General features: G+C 40.5%; 2 protein-coding genes across 2 annotated transcripts; one reads left to right on the plus strand and one right to left on the minus strand.

The window, feature by feature from the left end:
• Positions 1–4519: 4519 nt before the first annotated feature.
• bloc1s3 (biogenesis of lysosomal organelles complex-1, subunit 3) lies at positions 4520–6939 on the minus strand. The gene is made up of 5 exons (XM_050032554.1): positions 6781–6939; positions 6568–6683; positions 6255–6444; positions 5413–5513; positions 4520–4953 (listed from the first exon to the last, which is right to left on the minus strand). Exons 2-5 carry the CDS (start codon positions 6679–6681, stop codon positions 4768–4770), a joined length of 591 nt encoding a protein of 196 aa, XP_049888511.1. The 5' UTR covers positions 6682–6683; positions 6781–6939; the 3' UTR covers positions 4520–4767.
• Positions 6940–7138: 199 nt separating this feature from the next.
• trappc6bl (trafficking protein particle complex subunit 6B, like) lies at positions 7139–13138 on the plus strand. The gene is made up of 7 exons (XM_050032581.1): positions 7139–7321; positions 7602–7699; positions 8006–8073; positions 8173–8290; positions 9846–9929; positions 10013–10106; positions 11090–13138. Exons 2-7 carry the CDS (start codon positions 7604–7606, stop codon positions 11119–11121), a joined length of 492 nt encoding a protein of 163 aa, XP_049888538.1. The 5' UTR covers positions 7139–7321; positions 7602–7603; the 3' UTR covers positions 11122–13138.
• The last annotated feature ends 5681 nt before the right edge of the window (positions 13139–18819 follow it).

The following is an 18819-nucleotide window of genomic DNA, read 5'->3' on the forward strand; positions in this document are numbered from 1 at the left end:
TAAAATGACTAGGCATATGGGCCAATACATGAGCGAGGCACAGAATGGAATTGGCAGTAACACCAGAGGAGCCAAGCACCAGCTACTGGTTGACAGATCAATCGCCCGAGACTACAAGAGCAGGAAGACCAACCTGTGCCCCGCCTGGATTGACTACAAGAAAGCCTACGACTCAATGCCACACACATGGACACTGGAATGTCTGAAACTATACCAGATTATCAGGACACTAACCACCTTCATAAAGAACTCCATGAGAATGTGTAAGACGACCCTAGAGGCCAACTCAAAGCCGATTGCCCAAGTCAACATCAAATGCAGCATATACCAAGGGGATGCATTGTATCACTGTATAACTGTCTTTACAAGAAAACAAAAATGATGATTCCCAGCTATAGGGAGGATATGAGGATGTGACAATCATCATCATCGTCATGATTATCATCACTATCATTAGGACGGCATTGTCTTTCTTTATCACTGATGACATATGATGATGTAATGTTTGGGTCCTGACTGTTTTTAAGTGCTTGCCCTCATTCCAAATTACGTATCACTCATGAAACCCTCAAACATGGAGCTCAGTCAGGACAGCTGGGACTGACGGACACACACACGCACACACACACACACACACACACTGGAAGGAGAGATAATAAGAGAGATAATAGATATGTGAGGATGTGAGATTTCTTTCTTTTTTTTTTAGCTGGTCCCTTAAATGAAGATCACACATTCACATGTCCCCGGGGTCTCATTATACTCATGTAAACCAGAGTCCCTGATCAATTGATTCATCGCTTCTTTCACTCCCTCTGAGGTTTGCCACCAATATTCCAGGGAGGGAAAATGGACCAAGACCAGGGTGATCCCCGAACATACATACAGTTATTATTCCAGTGAGCACAAGCTGATAGGCAAGAAACTGTTACGTAGAGTATAGAGATACATATGACCGCTGTTTTAGAGAGATGTGAAATCAACATTGTGATCATTTTGGAGGATGCAGTTTGTGATGTTGTTGACATGTATTGCATCATTTAGCTGTTATTTGTGTTATTTAGCGTAAGCTAATTGTGTGGTAGCCAAGTTCTGAGTCCAGTTTATTTCTATTTAGCGTCATCTTTTAGTCGCTGAGATTAGTTTATCTGTCTTTTGTTTTCTCTCCACTTTTAGTGTATCAAGCAGATTTTGTTTGGGGTTTTCTTTTATGTTCTTTGCTTCATTCATTAGGTTTTTTTTCTATGTTAATTTTGATCTTCTCACCGAATGTGTCGTGTCTTGTTTACTTCTTGTGTGTGTGTTTTCCGGCCTTAGTGATCGTCCCGCCCTGATTTGCTCCACCTGTGTGTATTCACCCTGCTCTCCTTGTGTTCTTACTCTGTCTGGCCTTCTCTCTTTGCCAGTTTTGTGTGCTTTTCAGCATTGTTTCTTGATATGATTGTTTCTCTGATATTTTCCAGACTGTCACCTGTGTGTGGTGTTCTGTTTTGGCAAATAAAGACTTTAACTTTTCATTGTGTGTGNTGTGTGTGTGTGTGTGTGTGTGTGTGTGTGTGTGTGTGTGTGTGTGAGTGACAGCTGGTGCGATTCAACGGCATCAAAAATTCTAAAATGATCATACAGTTGAATCAACACCTGCCTAAACAGTTTAAATGAAACAAAACAAGACTTGTGAAGGTATGATTTATTGTAGCACTGGTGGTTGTCCCCCGATATCTGCAGAGATTTGTCATCATTTGGTAGATGTCCATTAAAGCACGTGCAGAGGATATGAATCTAACCTTTGTACTTTCAAATAATGAGAGGGACTTTTGATTTAATCCTTTTTTTAATTTATAATGGATAGAATAAGAGATTATCTCCAGCAGGTTTGAGTCTGAAGCTGATTTTCTCACTACTTTACAAGCTAATTAAGTCAAATTATAAATTCCATTGTTTAAACTAGTGGTATTCGATGATGAATGGCCTGAGGGAGCTTCACCACAACCCTAACTAACAGCTCACCTCTGCTCTGCCCCCAGGTTCACCTGTAATGAAGCCTCAATGGATCTCTATTATCAAGGCTCACCAATGGCAACCACTCTTCTGTCTGCTTTAAGCATGATGGATGTGATTCAACGCTGCACTGTGTGTCTGTTCATCTGAATAATTTTAAGCTATGTAAAAGGTAAACTAACTCCCTACAGGAAACAGTGGCTGGTAGTTACAGTCAAACGTCTCTACTGTATTTATCTCCTTAAATAGCTTTCAGTTTCCACATACACATCCTCAGATACAACATGGCAAATCTTATCCATCACATTTAAAGACACAGCAATAATTAGAACACACACACATACACACAAATAAGAGGACACCGGTGACGTCAACACAAAGTATTTGAGGCCTCTTCACTCCCTTTGCAATACACTGGAGACACAGAAACACAGACAGAGGCAGCTACGAGCCAACGCAACCTAACACAGAGCAGCTTCTTGGCCTTTTGTGACAGTCTGTGCCATTAGCCGCACAGCCAAACAAAACAGCATCCCTTTATTCTCTCGTTTCTTACAGACCTGTGGGTCTCTGGAGCTCTGGGAGAGGAGGATAAAGAAGACTTTAAACTCAGAGAGCTGCTGATGGTGCACAAAGTCCTGCCAGTGAATATTGGTTTCTATTTGTTTTGGGACTGAACAGGATTAAAGTTGAAGTAGTTTTTGCTTCGTTCTGAGTTTGAAGGGTGAGAAATGGAGCGACCCACGCCAAAGGAACTGAGGAATAACAGAGGAGTGAGAAACAGCAGAGAGGTAAGACCAGTAGTGGAAAGTAGATTTACTCAAGTAATGTTATACTGTACAATTTTAAGGCACTTGTGCTTCAGCATTTCCATTTTCTGCTACTTAATACGTGTACTTTACTACAGTTCAGAGGGAAATATTTCACCTCTCTAAATGTATTTGATATCTTGAGTTACCTTGTAGATTCAGATTCATAGTACTGCATATTATCAATAATATAATGATTATTTATTAGGATTATTAAGATGCTGAAGTAGCTCCACCTTCACCAGCTGCAACATTAGTGATGTAGTGATGTACACATTCATGCATCAGTCATTATAATCTAGCAAAGTGGACAATTCTGCATACAGAGGACTTTCTTTAGTGTATTTTGATGTTAATAATTTTGCATTTTATAATCTTAAATGCATGGCAATCATTTGTAACAGAGTGCATCCACTTTTCTGGTCTTTTCATAGTATTTTTTGGTCATATTTTGATTATATTTTTCTTCTATTCTCTTTAAATCTCCCTTAATTTTTGTAATACTGACGTATTTCATTTTCCTTTACAATGTTTATGTTAAGCACCAATACACAAAAGCAACCCTCTTGTGTGTGAAAACCTACCTGGCAATTAACTGAATTCTGATTCTAATAATTCAATTAAATTTTCAATTCAGTTTTATTTATGCAGCCCAATATCCAAAAGCACAATTTGCCTCAGAGGGCTTTACAGCATATGACATCCCTAAGTCCTTGGACCCTCATGGCAGATAATACACGGTGGTATTTTACTCAGCAGTAAGTAAACGATCAGAGTACTTCTACCACCACTGCATTAGCCATAATGTGTTTATTACACATAAATTGCAGATGGCAGATTTTCTGGACTATAGACACCAAAGAGAACCAGCAAGTCTTACATTGTGTTCTGTGAGTGTTGTCATATCTTTATCAATGGCGCCATCAGGTGGTAGAAATATGTCAGTAACTCCTGCCTTGGATGCATTTCAATTGTATCCACACACTGCACATCTCTCTCTGTCTCTTTCAGGTGATCGAGCCTGTCCATGTGCTCCCTCAAGCGGCCAGATGTAAAGTGGACCCTGAACACATGCTCGGCATCGCGGGTATCGTGGGCACAGTTCTTAACCTCCTGGTCGTGGTGTTTGTGTATCTTTACACACCTGTCTGACATGACTAAACACAGTCTGTACGGGTGGATTTACAGTGAAGCTGTTGATTGTTGGATATGGGACATCACCGAATTGATGGGTGGATGGAAGGACAACCGGAGGGAAAGGACAGGATGCTCTGAACACAGGAGAGTGTTTTAGGAGTTAAGCAGGCCGATTGAATCAGTAGCATTATCTTACATTGTTGGTGAAGATACAACTGACATATATGAGTGTGTTTGTAACTGTGTTTAGACCCCAAAGTCCTTTTCCATGAGTTGAGGTGACCAGCATGTTGTTGTAAGTGCAGTTAAATGTATGTATTCGTTTTCTGCTCTTTGATGCTACTGTTTTTGAAAATAAATTGACAACCAAAAAATGAGAAAATTCCTCAAAATTATTCCAGTTATCTCCACCTTTGCTTTCATCCATCAGGGCAGCAGCCATTGGATAGTGGGGGTGTTACATTACACACGTTGGCCTCCTTGACCTATCACAGAGGATCCAAAAAGAGCAAAGACATAAAAGGATATGCCTCATAAAAAGACCAAAGTGAAAGAAGAGGGCTGCAAGCATGAGATGACAGGACATGCTTTTATTTCCTTAACTTCTACTCCTTACAGAAATATCCCCAGAGCTCCAGGCTCAAGGACAGAGAAACCTGACAGATAAATAGTGTGTGACTGTTCAGTATACATATTTGTTCATATGCATGGGCGCTGTTCGTAAACACTGAAGTAAAGCTAAAATGCTTTTTCTCCTACTCTCTGATATTCATGGAAAATATTCCCATGATGATATTTTACACATAAATATTGATTTGATTCTTCAAGGTGCAGGAGCAGTACAATTATTTGGATTATTGATGTTAATATCAGGCAGTATTTGACAGCTGGTGATGATGTCGATCTTCTCGGACACAGCCTTGAGGTCGTCCAGGATTAATCGGATGCTGTGGGAGGCGTTGATGATGGCGCTCTGCGACGTATTCAGCTGAGCTGTTGCACTTTGCACCTTTTAAGAAAAGCAGTCAGAGTCAAAAAACTTTTAAAATGAAGACATTTCAACCACAACCAATCAGCTGTGACAAGATGCTTGTCATCAGATTGTTGTTAATGATACAAGTGTTGCCACTTTACATGTACTGGCATGTAAAATAGCAATATGATTTCTATCTATTCTAATGTCATGCCTCTGACATTATATCATAAGTTTACTCTGTCACAGCCACCCTAGATGTTTGAATTACAACAGGTTTGCATCACACCCTCTATGCAGCATTATTCTGATTACTTCTCCTCTGCATAGCAATATGTTTAGTTCCCAAATATTCTTTTCCTGTTCTACAACACTGGAGAATAAGTACAGTGGCTTCTGTTGTAATTATGTAGTATAAGGGGCATTTAGCAAGATGTTATATACCTAATTTATATATGTAATGATAAATGTCCAGAGTCAAACACATCTACTTACTTCTCGAGTGGCACTGCCATAAACATGCCGTAGTGTCTGTGCAACGTCAGTAAACAGCCGGCTGTTAGATTCCTGCAGCTTCTGTTGTAGAAGGGTCTCACCTGCAAACAGAACGACACACTGAAATAACTGAGAGCTAAACTTAAATTTCATCGTTCACTTCTCCATCTGATTAAAGCCATCAGTGACTAAACACTGATGAAATGTGACGGGGAAAAAAGCCAAACACTGAAATACACTGGTCAAAAGTGATCATTTATCATTGCAACAACAAACACTCCACAATATATGATCTTAAGTAAGGCTACCCATATAGTAATAATAAGGATAGTTTAACCGTGGAGGGCTTTGTGGCAAGATACTCTTAACTCAAAGGTCAAACTACCAGCTTTATCAGAGCTATCAAACAAATTTCAAATGAATCACTGGAGCTGATGATCCACTCACTGATGCAGATCATGAGAAGCCAGTGAACGGATCTCTGAGTAACAAGTATTCTGTCACATAATGATCACTGGAATATCTATTATACTTATTATGTTATATGGCAGTGGTTCCCAACTGGTCCAGCCCCAGGGTCCAGATTTCTCGTTTGGCAGTAGTTCAAGGTCCACACAGTTACATACATTCAGCATCATACTTGGGTTTGGACATGTGGTCAAGTTAGTCTGCTGTGTCTGTTAAGTAGCTGTCCATTTGTCACTCACTCTACAGCAGGAAACAGCACTTCAAATTAAAAGCTCTGTGCCAGAAATTCACTGTACTTAAAAATAAATAGTGTTTTTTACGGACTTTGCCGCAACCCACCAGTTTGGGAACCACTGTTATATGGTTTTCCTCACCTTGTGGCCTGTGTGTGGGACTTGGCCTGTCTTCCACGATGGACTGTATATCAGGATGGTCTCTAACTACAATAAGAGGTGGCAGGTCTCTCCTGAGTATCTGAGTGCTCTCCTGGCTCAGTGAGGATGCTCGGTCCGCCTGCTCCTCCTCCTCACCCTCACTGTCTGTTTCAGACGCCTCCCCAGGAACCTGACAGCACCCAAGATCACAGACAAAGCAGACTGCAGGTTAATGACAGGAGAGGTGACGTATTGGTCAATGCTGCTGAACACACTTTTATCTCTGAAACACACACAGAGCATGCAACAAAACCTTGGCTCCGACTGTGGCAGTTTGAGGAGGTGGCATGGAGGTGATGTAGACTTCATCATCAGAGTCTGTCTCAGAGGCCTCGCCCTGGACCACTATCTGGTAGCTGCTGGACATGGCTGCACACACACAAACACACACAGCTAGTAACAACCTACAGTTACTGTAGCTTACTAATAAAACGGGAAGTTATATGCCACAGTATTCCAGACATACCGGCTTCACTTTGCTCAATACACGTTTTCTCAGAGAGAGTCTAAAATACAATGTAAAAGTTAAATGTTCAAATACAGAGTCCAAAAAACCCGTAACTGTCAAACCTTTCCTGTGTTGTTGAAAACACAAATCACATGAGCTATAAGGAAATGGCTTGTTCTCCAACACCCAATCGGAGCTGCACTATCATGTCACATGACAAGTGACGTTTCATACCGCAATTGGAAGACATGTCAGCTCCGTGTCAGAGAGTCTGTTTGTAATTGTATCGGCGTATGCCTAAATTCAACGTGAATTTCCTACTCTCTAACGAATTTTCTAACACCCTTTTCTTGAAAATAATATATTTTATTACTGTAAATATAGTTTTTTGAATGTTCTTGGTTGTTGGAGCGTGTGATTAACGTTCATTTAAGGGGTTAATTCCCACTAACTCCGCCAGAGTGAACCCCGAGGAGTACCCTGGTGAATACTTCGAGCGCAACCCAGGAAGCAGGCTTGTGTTTACTCGTAGCTTAAAATCTATGCTAGCAACCTACAGGTACGGTACATTTAACAGTCCACGCTGTTGAATTCAGTCAGATTAATTGCAAGCTATGTCATACACACATGCATTGCTTTGTGTTGTCTCATATGCCGACATAGGAAAGACTAGGCCTGGGCAATTTTGCCTGTGAACAACACTTGTTTGCTATCTAGCGCTAACTGTCAAGCTAATGCTAACGACGTTAAGGGTTTTCACATTTAGCGATACTGGTAAGTGAAACTGTTTTATTCAAGCGTTATATTGGGGTTTATAATCACTTTTGTGTGTTTGGCAGATATGGCAGACGAGTCTCTGTTCGACTTTCTCCACATGGAGATTGTGTCACATATTTACAAGGAGCAGCAGTCCGGTAAAGGAGAGATGGATAACAAGGTGTGTTCAATAAAGGCAGGAATCAGTCAATTGACACTTAATGTGAAGAATAATCTTAGACTTGAGTTACACTGTGGTCTGGGAGCACCTTTCAAAACACTGTCACTATTTGGTATTAATTGTGCTGGCTAATTAGCGCATATTTGTAGATACCAACCAGATAATCACTCTCCCACTCTCAGGCTTCACAATTCAGCTAACCATCACATGATAACATTGCAGTTTTGTCAGGACAAACCACATTAACACACACAATAATTTATTGTCCATTGAGCCAGTAAACAGCTTGACCTTTCTTCTCTCCAGGACAGAGCTGTTTGTGTGTCTGTCCTTGAAAGCATGGGCTTCAGGGTGGGACAAGGACTCATTGAGAGGTAGACGAACACTCACATACTGTATGTGCAACAGTAAATCCTGTGCAACATGCATCCTCACCTTTATTAAGTGCCTGTGTTTATGTTTGGTCTATCTAGGTTGACCAGGGACTCTCCCAGCTTCAAGGATGAGCTGGATGTAATGAAGTTCATCTGTAAAGACTTCTGGACGAAGGTGTTCCGGAGGCAGGTTGACAACCTTAGAACAAACCATCAGGTAAAATAAAAGTTTAGATTAGTGTTTTCACTGTCAGGAATTTCTGTCTCTTTTGTGAAAATGTGACTTAGTTTGTGATTACACAGATCATGTTGGCAAAGAAGAGCTTAGAATATCTAAATCTTCAATACAACTCAACTATGATCATATCTTACATAACCTCCTTTGAATTATAGGAAGCTTTGCTGGTAAATGAAGAAAATAATATATACAAAATCATATTCAGTGTCAGTTAAAGGATAACTTAAGCATTTTTCAACCTGGACCCTTTTCATAGTGTAAACTGGTTAAAGAGACTGATGTGAATCACAGTTTCTTAAATTGGTCCAGTATTGAGCGAGCAGGCAGCTGCCAGCAGCCGCGGGACGGGCTGCAATGGAAGCACACGGGGCAATTGAGTGCCATCACTGTGTGTTAATTAAAAGTGTTTGTTTTGTTTTGTTTTTCACAGAGAGCTCAGATTGTTGCTTTAAGTGGTGGAGGTGTCTCTTCACCGTTCTCTTGATTCAGTCCATTCGTTATAGCCTTGTTAAGTGGAAGTCTGGTACTGAAATATCACGAGATGTCAACTGTTGCAGTCAGACAACATAGGAAACCTATGTAAGATTTGGGGAGAGTATAATAACCAGCGTATTTGATAGAAAATGTATTTAGTGTAAGAGATTTTCAATATCATTGCCAGGTGTGCATGTGCAGTGTATGGACAGGAGTGTTAGGATTCATTTGTAGCCCAACTAGCCAAAACTTCAGTGTGTCCATATCCAACAAAGATGGTCAATGACAGCTGGTTAAAGTGTAGCTCCTCATTTTGTTGGCACAGATCAGGAGTGGGTAAACTTGAACCACTCTTAACAAAACAGGCATTTTTCCTCTGTGGACATAGGGTCACAGGACCCACAGGAACACCATCCGCCTTCCAGCTTCATGGCTTTGCTGCCGGTTCACCCTCTGCTGCCTTTTCTCCTCCCTCTCTCCTTGTCCACTCTTCATGCGTATACTCTGGCTCACATAAAAACAGGCAGAATTCAAATTCAAAAGCCTCATCCACATGATTGAAATCAGGATAATCCATGACATTGAATATCTTTTAGATAACACTAAACTACTTGTTTTGCAAACCACTCTGATTACTATACTCTACAGATCTCACACACATTTCCACTGTTGTTTTCCTGCAACAAGTGACATCTCATGATATTTCAGAATAAGACTTCTGCTTAACAAGGCAATAACAAACAGACCTGATCAAGCGAAAGGTAAAGAGACACTTCAACCACTTATAAAAACAATCTGAGCCGTCTGTGATGAAGATAACCACTTTTAATGGACATACAGTGACAGTGTTCAATTGCCCGTGAGCTTCCATTGCAGCCCGTCCTGCGGCTGCCGCTCGCTCAGTACTGAACCAATTTCAAAAATTGTTGTTCACATCAGTCTCTGTGACCAATTTACACAGGGAAATATGGTCCAGGTTGAAAAACACAAAAGTTATCCTTTAAAATGTGTTGTTTGTTACAAGGTTTCTTACTATACCTGCCTTTATTTTCTGCTATAGGGCACCTATGTTCTGCAGGACAACAAATTTTCTCTGCTCACTCAGCTCTCCAGTGGAAAACAATACTTGGATCAGGCTCCTAAGGTGAGTATACTGTTTCTCTGAAATAATAAAATCCACCTCCATACATCTCATGTTAATTTGTATTTTTATGTGTTTCCTTTCAGTACCTCGCTTTTTCATGTGGCATTGTGAGGGGAGCTCTGTCTAACCTTGGTATGGACAGCGTGGTGACAGCTGAGGTCTCTGTTATGCCATCCTGTGAGTACTATCAGAATATCATTCATGTTTTTCTTTACTGTGGGAAAGGATGTGGTAACATAACATGCTGTTAAGAAACTGTTAGGTTGTGTGATCAGTTAGGTCAGGACATGTTTGTGAGATTCATTAAGTATCATTAAGTAGGGTGCTACATTTTGGATATATCTTTTAAAGATATACTATGCAGGGTTCTCCTAGAAAAACAGTGTAGAGTCATGCAGAAGTAATCCTTCTCAATTATCACTTATGACCCAACATAAGTGTGTGATGGTGTATTTTCCTGCTTCTTATTGACTGTGCTTGGGATGTTTATGGGCATCTACCCTGACAGCACGCAGATGAGGTCAGGGCTTTATAAAAAGTAAGCAACCAGGTGCCAGACCATAAATAGCAGGCATCCAAGAGACACAGTACCAAAAGAACGCAAATATAGTGAGGTGAAATGCCAAATGAGAGTTAATCTAGGGTTGGCTTTTACTTTCACCTTTGTCAGCAAGCTTGTTTACAAACTGTAACCGACTGTCCTGCATAGTATACCGTCAAGGTCCAAACAGATTAGGGATCGACGATATGGTTTTTTCAGAGCCGATGCCAATACCAATTATTATGAAATAGAGATACCGATAGCTGATATTTACAACCGATATATGTCTGCTGTAAAAATCATAGCTGATAGATAATAAAAAATAATAATAAAATAAAATAAAATAAAGGAGAGCTTAATTAAAAGCCAGGCTAAAAAGGTAGGTCTTGAGTTTGCTTTTAAGGGCCTAGAGTGGTACGTGCAGGCAGTGAGAAGCACGCCAGGGGCAAAACAGCACTGCTAAGGAAAATAAAACTGTATATCGGCATATTGGTGGCAAAAAATCACAGATGCCGATAACCCCAAAAATTCATAATATCGGCCCCGATAATCAGCCAGGTCGATTATCTGTCGACCCCTAAAACAGATAGTTTACCTCTTCTTAATTTTGTCTCGCCAGGTAAGTTCCAAGTGGTGATCCAGAAGTTATGACCTTATCCTCTCTGCTACCCTGGAGCTGATGAACAGGGCCCTGTGGGTTTGGGCTAATCCTAAAGAGAGGATAGTAGTTCCTGTCCATCCACAGAGGGAATCAAACACCACCGTGATTTCCACAACTGGGTCAAACAGGACTTGCCAGGTTCAGCTGACAACCAGGTACCCATGAAAGAGTAAAAAGGGTTAGCAGGCGTACCTCTCACTTGTGGTATTCTGATACAGAAGATTTGTTTTATTCCTTTTGCATTTTTATTTTCATGTTTGTTTCGTATACAAAGGAAATAATATATGATATTTTCAGCTTTAGTTTTCACTGGCCTTGCCTGAGCCCACCTGGCCGAGCTTTGAAAAGAAATATTGACTGTCCGTGATGTGAAAACAATAATGTGAATGTATAGTAAATCACATGGTAATTTAATGTTCTTTGTAATATCTTGCAATGTTGGGTGCAGTCTGAACTGAGAGGACTGACTCAGAAATACGCACTGAGACATAATTGAAAATAAAAATCAATTTAGGATAAAACATCAACCGCCATACCATCGCTTTGAGCATCCATCCAAATAACAGCCAGTGAGCCTTTGAACATCATTACACCTGCCTCATTAGATTAATTATTCAACACTTGTTTCTCTGCAGACACTCTGAATCTGTAACTAGCTCCTGGTGCTTTGCTCTGCCTTGTAGCAGACTGCCTTTAGGAGCTGGGTGTTTCATGCATGCTGGTGGTCATTCAAATTTCAGTTCATTTAAAGGCAAAATGCAAATCTAGAATGAGTCATGGGTACAGGAATTTTATTTTCAGTATGTTCCATTATAGATGTGGTAACACTGTCTGCGCCTCTCTCTGTTCCTCTGTAGGGATATCACATTAGTTTACGGATTTTTTTTTTTTTTGTACCAAAGTGTACATTTTTTGTCCTTTTGCACAGCATTGATATGTAGTAATTACATTTCTCTAGAATATAGTGAGCTGCAAATGTGTTTTTACCATGTCGTGTGGCTTTGAAACCAATTCACATGAATTTCTGTGTTACATTTGTGAAATGACTCTTTGCTTTGTATAAAAGTCTCCTCAAACATGAATCCCAAAACAGCTTAAAACTATAAAACTGTCAAGTTTGTGTTGTTTCCTTTGATTATTTTACTTTCTCAACTTAACATTTTCTCTAAGTGGAATAATAATGTGACAAAACAAAGCCTTTAGAACAAGAAAGGACAACTCACTGATACAGTGATAAAGAAAATCATCTCTCCGGTAGATGCTGTTGCCTGCTTTTGCCACTAGATGGAGAGAGAGAGCTGTCTTTATTTCCATGTCTGTTGCTTTACAGTTTTGGCAAAGTCTGTCCAGGGTCTCCTTGCCTGTTCAGCCTTGTTCTTAAAAATCTGTAGTTCATCTTTCCAATACGCCCCCAGTATTTGTCTGGGAGAAAAGAGACCCCATAGTTGAAAATTGTTTTTCACACTCGCTTAAAAAATAATGAGAAGTCAAAAACTGTTCACCCTTTGTATCACACAGTGCATTTCCTTTTATCTTTTTTATTACCTGTCTGCATAACAACATATTTCATTGTGTGCTTTAGCAACAGCAGTTCCATTTCCCATCATCCCTGCTTAAGTTATTAATATTTCTTTCATGTTGTTGATCCATATCATGAGCTCGGCATTAAGAGGTTCTACTGTATGTGAGCGTACTGCACGGGCTAAACTGTAACTTCAGTTTTAAGACAACCATGATCAATCTGAGTTAGTGTTTTAAGACCCAGGTTCTCTCTAATCCATCATCAGATTTGTCACAATGTTTTATTTACACTTGGATTTTCATTAAAATTACATTTTGGTATACCACCACGTTGACGTTATAGCTCTCTCTGAAGGATTATGGTGCTCACTCTGCTTTCATTACTGTCTCTGTTTAAGTAAAATATCCCTGACAGTGTTCCAGTATTTCACTGCCATCAGTGTAATAGTTTTACACAATAAAGGTCTTTACATGTAACTTAATCAATTCAGTGTGTTTCCAGTTTGTGTGTCACTGAGGCTCGGGCTTGAAAAACCACCATGTGGATGCTGCTTTCCATATTTGCTCTTACAGTAGTTTCTGTTTATAGTAGTCACAACATGGAAGTTGTATTTCCTCATACACAGAGAGACACCTTAGCATCAAGTTTTCATCGGATATTAGACGTAATGGCCATAGACTGGTGCAGGGAAGCAAATTATTAAAGTTAATGTCAGGGCGTCGGTAGCGTAGTGGATAGTGCCAGCACCCCATGTACAGAGGCATCGCCTCGCTGCAGCGGCCGCAGGTTCGAATCCGGCTCGCGGCCCTTTGCTGCATGTCAGTCCCCACTCTCTCTCTCTCTGTCTCCCCATTTCACTCTCTGTCCTGTCAATAAAGGCAAAAAGCCCATAAAAATAATCTTAAAAAAAAAAAAAAAGTTAATGTCACCCTGGTTTCCTCATCAAAAACCCAATGTGATTTTTTCATTCAGTTCTGGATTATTGCAGAAAATGAGCTCTGTGGAAAACAAAAGTTAAGATATTTACATTTTGTTCAGCAAAATAATTTTCACAAATGACCACCACTTCTACAATTTTTTTTTTTTTTTTTTGAAGATCATTTTGGGGCTAGCGTGAAAGGAGTAGAGAAAGGGGGTGACATGCAGCAAAGGGCCATAGGCTGGAATCAAGCCCGTGGATGCTGCGGCAAGGACATTGCCTTTGTACATAGGAGCAAGCTCTACCCACTGAGCTACTGGGCGCCCCTGACTTTTACAGTTTTTGAAGCGTAAATGCAATGGCCAGAAGCAAAATGCTAATCTGAGTCTATAAATGAACTACACTATGGTCATATGACTTAACGCCGCCACTACAACGAGATGTAGGGCTATGTTCAGTGTGATGATGTTCTGTAGCTGCATTTAGCCACTTGTTAGCGATCGCCTTTTTGATGACACCTCAAAGCTCCAGAGTTCACAAGTGGGAGATTTACCAATTTATTTTATGTCGTAGAACTAAACGTAAAAATCTTATTTCAAGAATCTAACCAAAAATCCATTGACTTAAAGATGAGTGAACCGGACGTGCTACATTTTTAACTTATGTCCTGATTCCAGACTCACTCCTGCATCACTCTATTGTCATGAATGACGACGTCAGAGTGGAATTTATATGTAACAGGGCAGTCATAGTGAAGGGTGAAATTGTGCTCACTATGTAGACAACTTGTCATGCACATAAATGGACAATGAAGTCAAGACAAATATGCACTATATCTAGACCTACTTTTTAATTAGCATAGCATAGTAACATTTTGTCATTTGTAAAAAGTTTTCACTGCTGCAAAAACAGTGTTACCACATCAATTGTCACAACACTGAAACTATAGCGACCCAGCTCAGCTACGTTCGTTCACAAACCCCACCATAAAGCATAAATAGCTGCCATGAAATAGTGGAAGGAGAGACAGACTGTGACTTGGACTGCACCTCACAAAGGCACTCAATTTCCAATCAGCCTTTGTAAACAGTTGTAAAATGCCTTTTGTGGCTCTCAAGGGAGCATTTTATAGTCCAAGTAAATAACCCTCGTGATGTCATCGGGGTTATTTTTGCTTGGATTCTGACACCACAGACTTTTTTTCTCAAACTGAAGGTACTGAGTTAGGGAAGAATGAAGGAAGGGTCTAATACAAGAGTTGCTGTTGGCTGCATAATGGGAAGTGAAGGATCCAGTGTTGTTGGAGCTTGATCCATGCTAGGGATTAAAAGTCAAGATACCTCGGCTTCGGCTGAATCAGTTTTGATCATTCTTTTTTTAAAAATATATCTCTTGCCAGTCCCCCAACTTCATAGAAGTGCAATACTACACTCCTTTAATATAGCCTTAACTCCTTTGTCTAAAACTTGGCTCTCAAACTGGGCTATGTCCTTACTTCAGTATGGAGGCCCTCAAGACAAGAGTTCTTGAATGAGCTTAAGCATTCGAGAAAAGTTAAATAAGATCCCTGGTTATAAGTAGACAGCCACTCTACCCCTGCTGATCTGCATAGTGCATTGTAGGTGACAGCAAGATGTGTGGTTTTCGGAGCGTCTATTCAACTGTAGGAATGTTGTGAGAGAAGAAAACAGTCAGGAAAACTGAGCTAGGCGTCTGCATAAATGTGCAGCACCTGACTATGGCCCACTCTTTTGCCCATTTGTTGCAATCCATTAAACACTTTGCCCAAATCCTCTCTTGGGAGAAGTAAAAAAAAAAACAGAGAGAGGGATTAGAGAGAAAGCCTGGGAGGGAGGGAGGGAGGGAGGGAGGGGGGCTGGATTGTAGAAAGTGGGTGGAGAAAGAGAGGGTGAGATTGAGAGAGCGGGCGAGAGGAAAATGAGATGGAGAGAATGAAGAGCCTCTACAGGAGGCTGGGGGGAATGAAAGGTAGAAAAGAGGAGTTTATTAGAGGTGGGGGGGCAGAGTGGGAGCAGTGTAGGAGAGGAGGAAGATGATGAAGGTGTGATAGTGAGGAGGGGAACAGTGTGAGACATATCTTGTACCCAAATGTCCTACAAACTGTGAGGGATGATGGCAGGAGTTCAGCAACAGTTGTGTGCTGCTCTGCGTGTCATTGCTCCCCTTCCTCCTGCCCCACCCTGCATCACAATATCGCCAATATACTCACAAAGGAGGAACAGTGAATGGAGGGAGGAGAGCAAAGGAGGAGGAGGAGGAGGAGGAGGAGGAGGAGGAGGGGGATGTTCAGGGTCTAAGAAGAAAGAAAGGAGGTGTTGGGGGTGTGTGAGTAAAACCAGCATTCATTCTCTCAAATTGATGACTTGCTAAAATTCTGTAACACTGTCCACATAGAGTGACTGAAGCCTTTTGTAGTGTGAGAAGCTGACGGAGACTATTGATCTGTGGGAAGTCTCCTGAGAGCGCACTGCAGTTTCAGAAACTGAAATCACCAAATGCAGTTTAAAGTCATTTTTGAGCCCTGATAATTTAGTAGTGGCCATTAAATTAACATCAAATACTGATCTGGGGTCCAAAACAGTGTCTGTAAGTTCAATAGGACCCAGATCATAATGTGTGGTCGTACAACATCCTTATATCCAAATTCGTGGTGTCGCGATAGAGCCAGTTTTGACATTAACTGATATTTAATAAATGAAATAGTGACATCATGTTGATAATACACATGCAATTATATTGTGTAAATAATCCAGCACCTCTTAAATTATTTCCATTTCTTCCCATTCTTGCTTTGTCTTATTTTGGTAACATATTTTGAGTGGTGTATTTGCAGTGTGTGTTTGTTATGTAATGCAGTTTTGTCTGTGTTTTTGTTTTGTATTTGTGTTTGAGGACCCCCTTAAAAATGAGATGCAACATCTCAAGTGGCTATTGTTTCAATAAATTCAAATATTGCGATAATATTGTTAGCGTGAATGCTTTTGGCTAAAATAATTGTGTGGTACAAATCTGATAGTGCCAGCCCTAGTCCAAATAGAGCTAATATTACCAGAGGTAAACTGAGACGGCCAACTTTAAATTCACTTCCTGTATCTGAGTCACATGGGTGTCGCCACTGCTCTGCCCTTTGCAGAGACTAGCTGCAGTCCTAAAGGGGGATTTATACTTGTGCGGCAGACTCTATGCCGTAGCCTACACTATTGTGAGCATTTATACTTGTGCGGTGGTGTCTGCGTCACTCTGCAGTTACACCTCCAAAACACTAGTTGGCTGTAAAGTTTAGTTAATTCAAAACACATCCAAAACACACATTAAACATGGCTTAATAGCAACAATTTCAAACACAAGTACACTAATCAGCTTCACTTTGACAAGCAGCATTCACAGACAAAAGCACTTGTCTTTATCTGGACACATTTTCCCCACAAATACAACATGCTAATGTTTTTAGCACAAGCCTATGGCATTTTACATTGTATAAATTAGCCTAGCAGCTAGCAGACTTTCCCTCTTCTCATATAAAGCCAGGGACAACAGCAACATTTAACAAAGGTAATGTTACAAAATTTAGCTCTATTACAACTCACAAGGTTTACAAAACAAAACAACTGTCTTATACTAAACATGTTTTCCAAACAAATATAAGATGCTAAATCCTGAAGTATAAATCCCTGAAGGATAAATCACACACAAGACTTAAAATGCTATTTTTGTGGAGGCTTTATTGTCTTCACAATTTATTGTTTCTTATTTGTGGAAATTAAAGTAAATGTCAATAAAATTGGTGCAGCTTGTAGTGGGGTACAGTATCTTTGATATAACTTAAATATGCTGTAGCTAATATTTGGCTGGGTTAACTGGAAGTAGCACAGTAATCATTAAACAGATTTAGTAGTTTTTATGAGGTATTTTTGTTTCTTGTCAACTTTGACTTTGTATGATGTTTTATTTAAATAAAATTAGTGTTTATTTAAATGGGGTTTGGTGGCTTGGCAGTACTGATAATGGGGCTGTTTATGGTTAAACAAAAAGGATCTTACTCTTTAACAAAAAGGTTTGTCTCTGTGGGGATCCCTTTTATTATGTTTTCAGACACTAAGAATTAAAATCTGAGCCTGTCAGTGGCAAAACAAGAACTTTTAGTGGGCGTAAAATGATGATGATGAGAACAGCTCTGAGTGGTTACACTGCATTCTGTTTTGCAGCTGGACCAGTTTCAAAAGCTGTTCCCATTTGTCACTTTGACATAAAAACATGGGAAACTAGGGTCCAGGTTGAAAAATAGCAGCGTTACCCTTTAAGTATCTCTGTCTCAAAAGGCCGGTCTCATTGTCCTCAGAGCATGCAAACAAATCTGCAGACGACCAAGTGTCTTTTATTTATAGCCCGCATGATCTCACAGGATGCCGCCCGCTTTCATCCACTCAAACTGTCCCATCACTTCTTTATCTCACAACTTCTTTTTCATCAGCTTTTTTTTTTGAAGCTATTACCTTTCTTCCCCCTTCCTCCTCATTCAACTTCCTCCACTCATGCATAGTAAGAGTGAGATCCTCTGTCTCACCGACACAAACTTTGTCTCCTGGGGCCATATGTTGACCCGTGGTGGACCTGAATACAGCCATCTGCCTGCCTTAACTACGTCCCACAGGGCAGGAGTGTGGGAGAATGTCCATCAGACACAATACAGCACACACACACACACACACACACACACACACACACAGAAACCATGCGAGCACACACATGCCTTTAACCCCTTCACCGCCACTAATCACTCCCAGACAGCTAGCCCATCTCATGTTAACAGTGACAAGATAATAGCTCTTGTGTGTGTGCATGAAAAAGAGATTCCTGGAGGGTCAACCATGCATATGCATCTATAGCCCTGCTTTTGTGTGTGCTGATACTTGAAATATAGTTTCACTTAATAAGGACCATTTAAGTTGTGGGTTGTCCTCCTCCTGCCTCTACCAACTTGTGTTACTCACCACACTGTCATAACAGGATGCTTCCCAGCTGCCACGCAGGGTGTAATACGTGGAGAGGCGAGAGGATGTATTTGAAGTAAAGGAGAGAAACAAAGTGAGAAAGGCACACTGGGAAGTGGTGGAGGTGGTGAGGGAGAAGGGACATGGGTGGGAGTCCAGGATTGTCCAGATTAAACCCCAAACAAAAGACTTTTTATCTCCACATGAAATCTCAATGGCATGACTTCACACACAC

This window comes from Epinephelus moara, chromosome 2, assembly GCF_006386435.1.
Source record: "Epinephelus moara isolate mb chromosome 2, YSFRI_EMoa_1.0, whole genome shotgun sequence".
Classification (NCBI taxonomy): Eukaryota; Metazoa; Chordata; class Actinopteri; order Perciformes; family Serranidae; genus Epinephelus; species Epinephelus moara.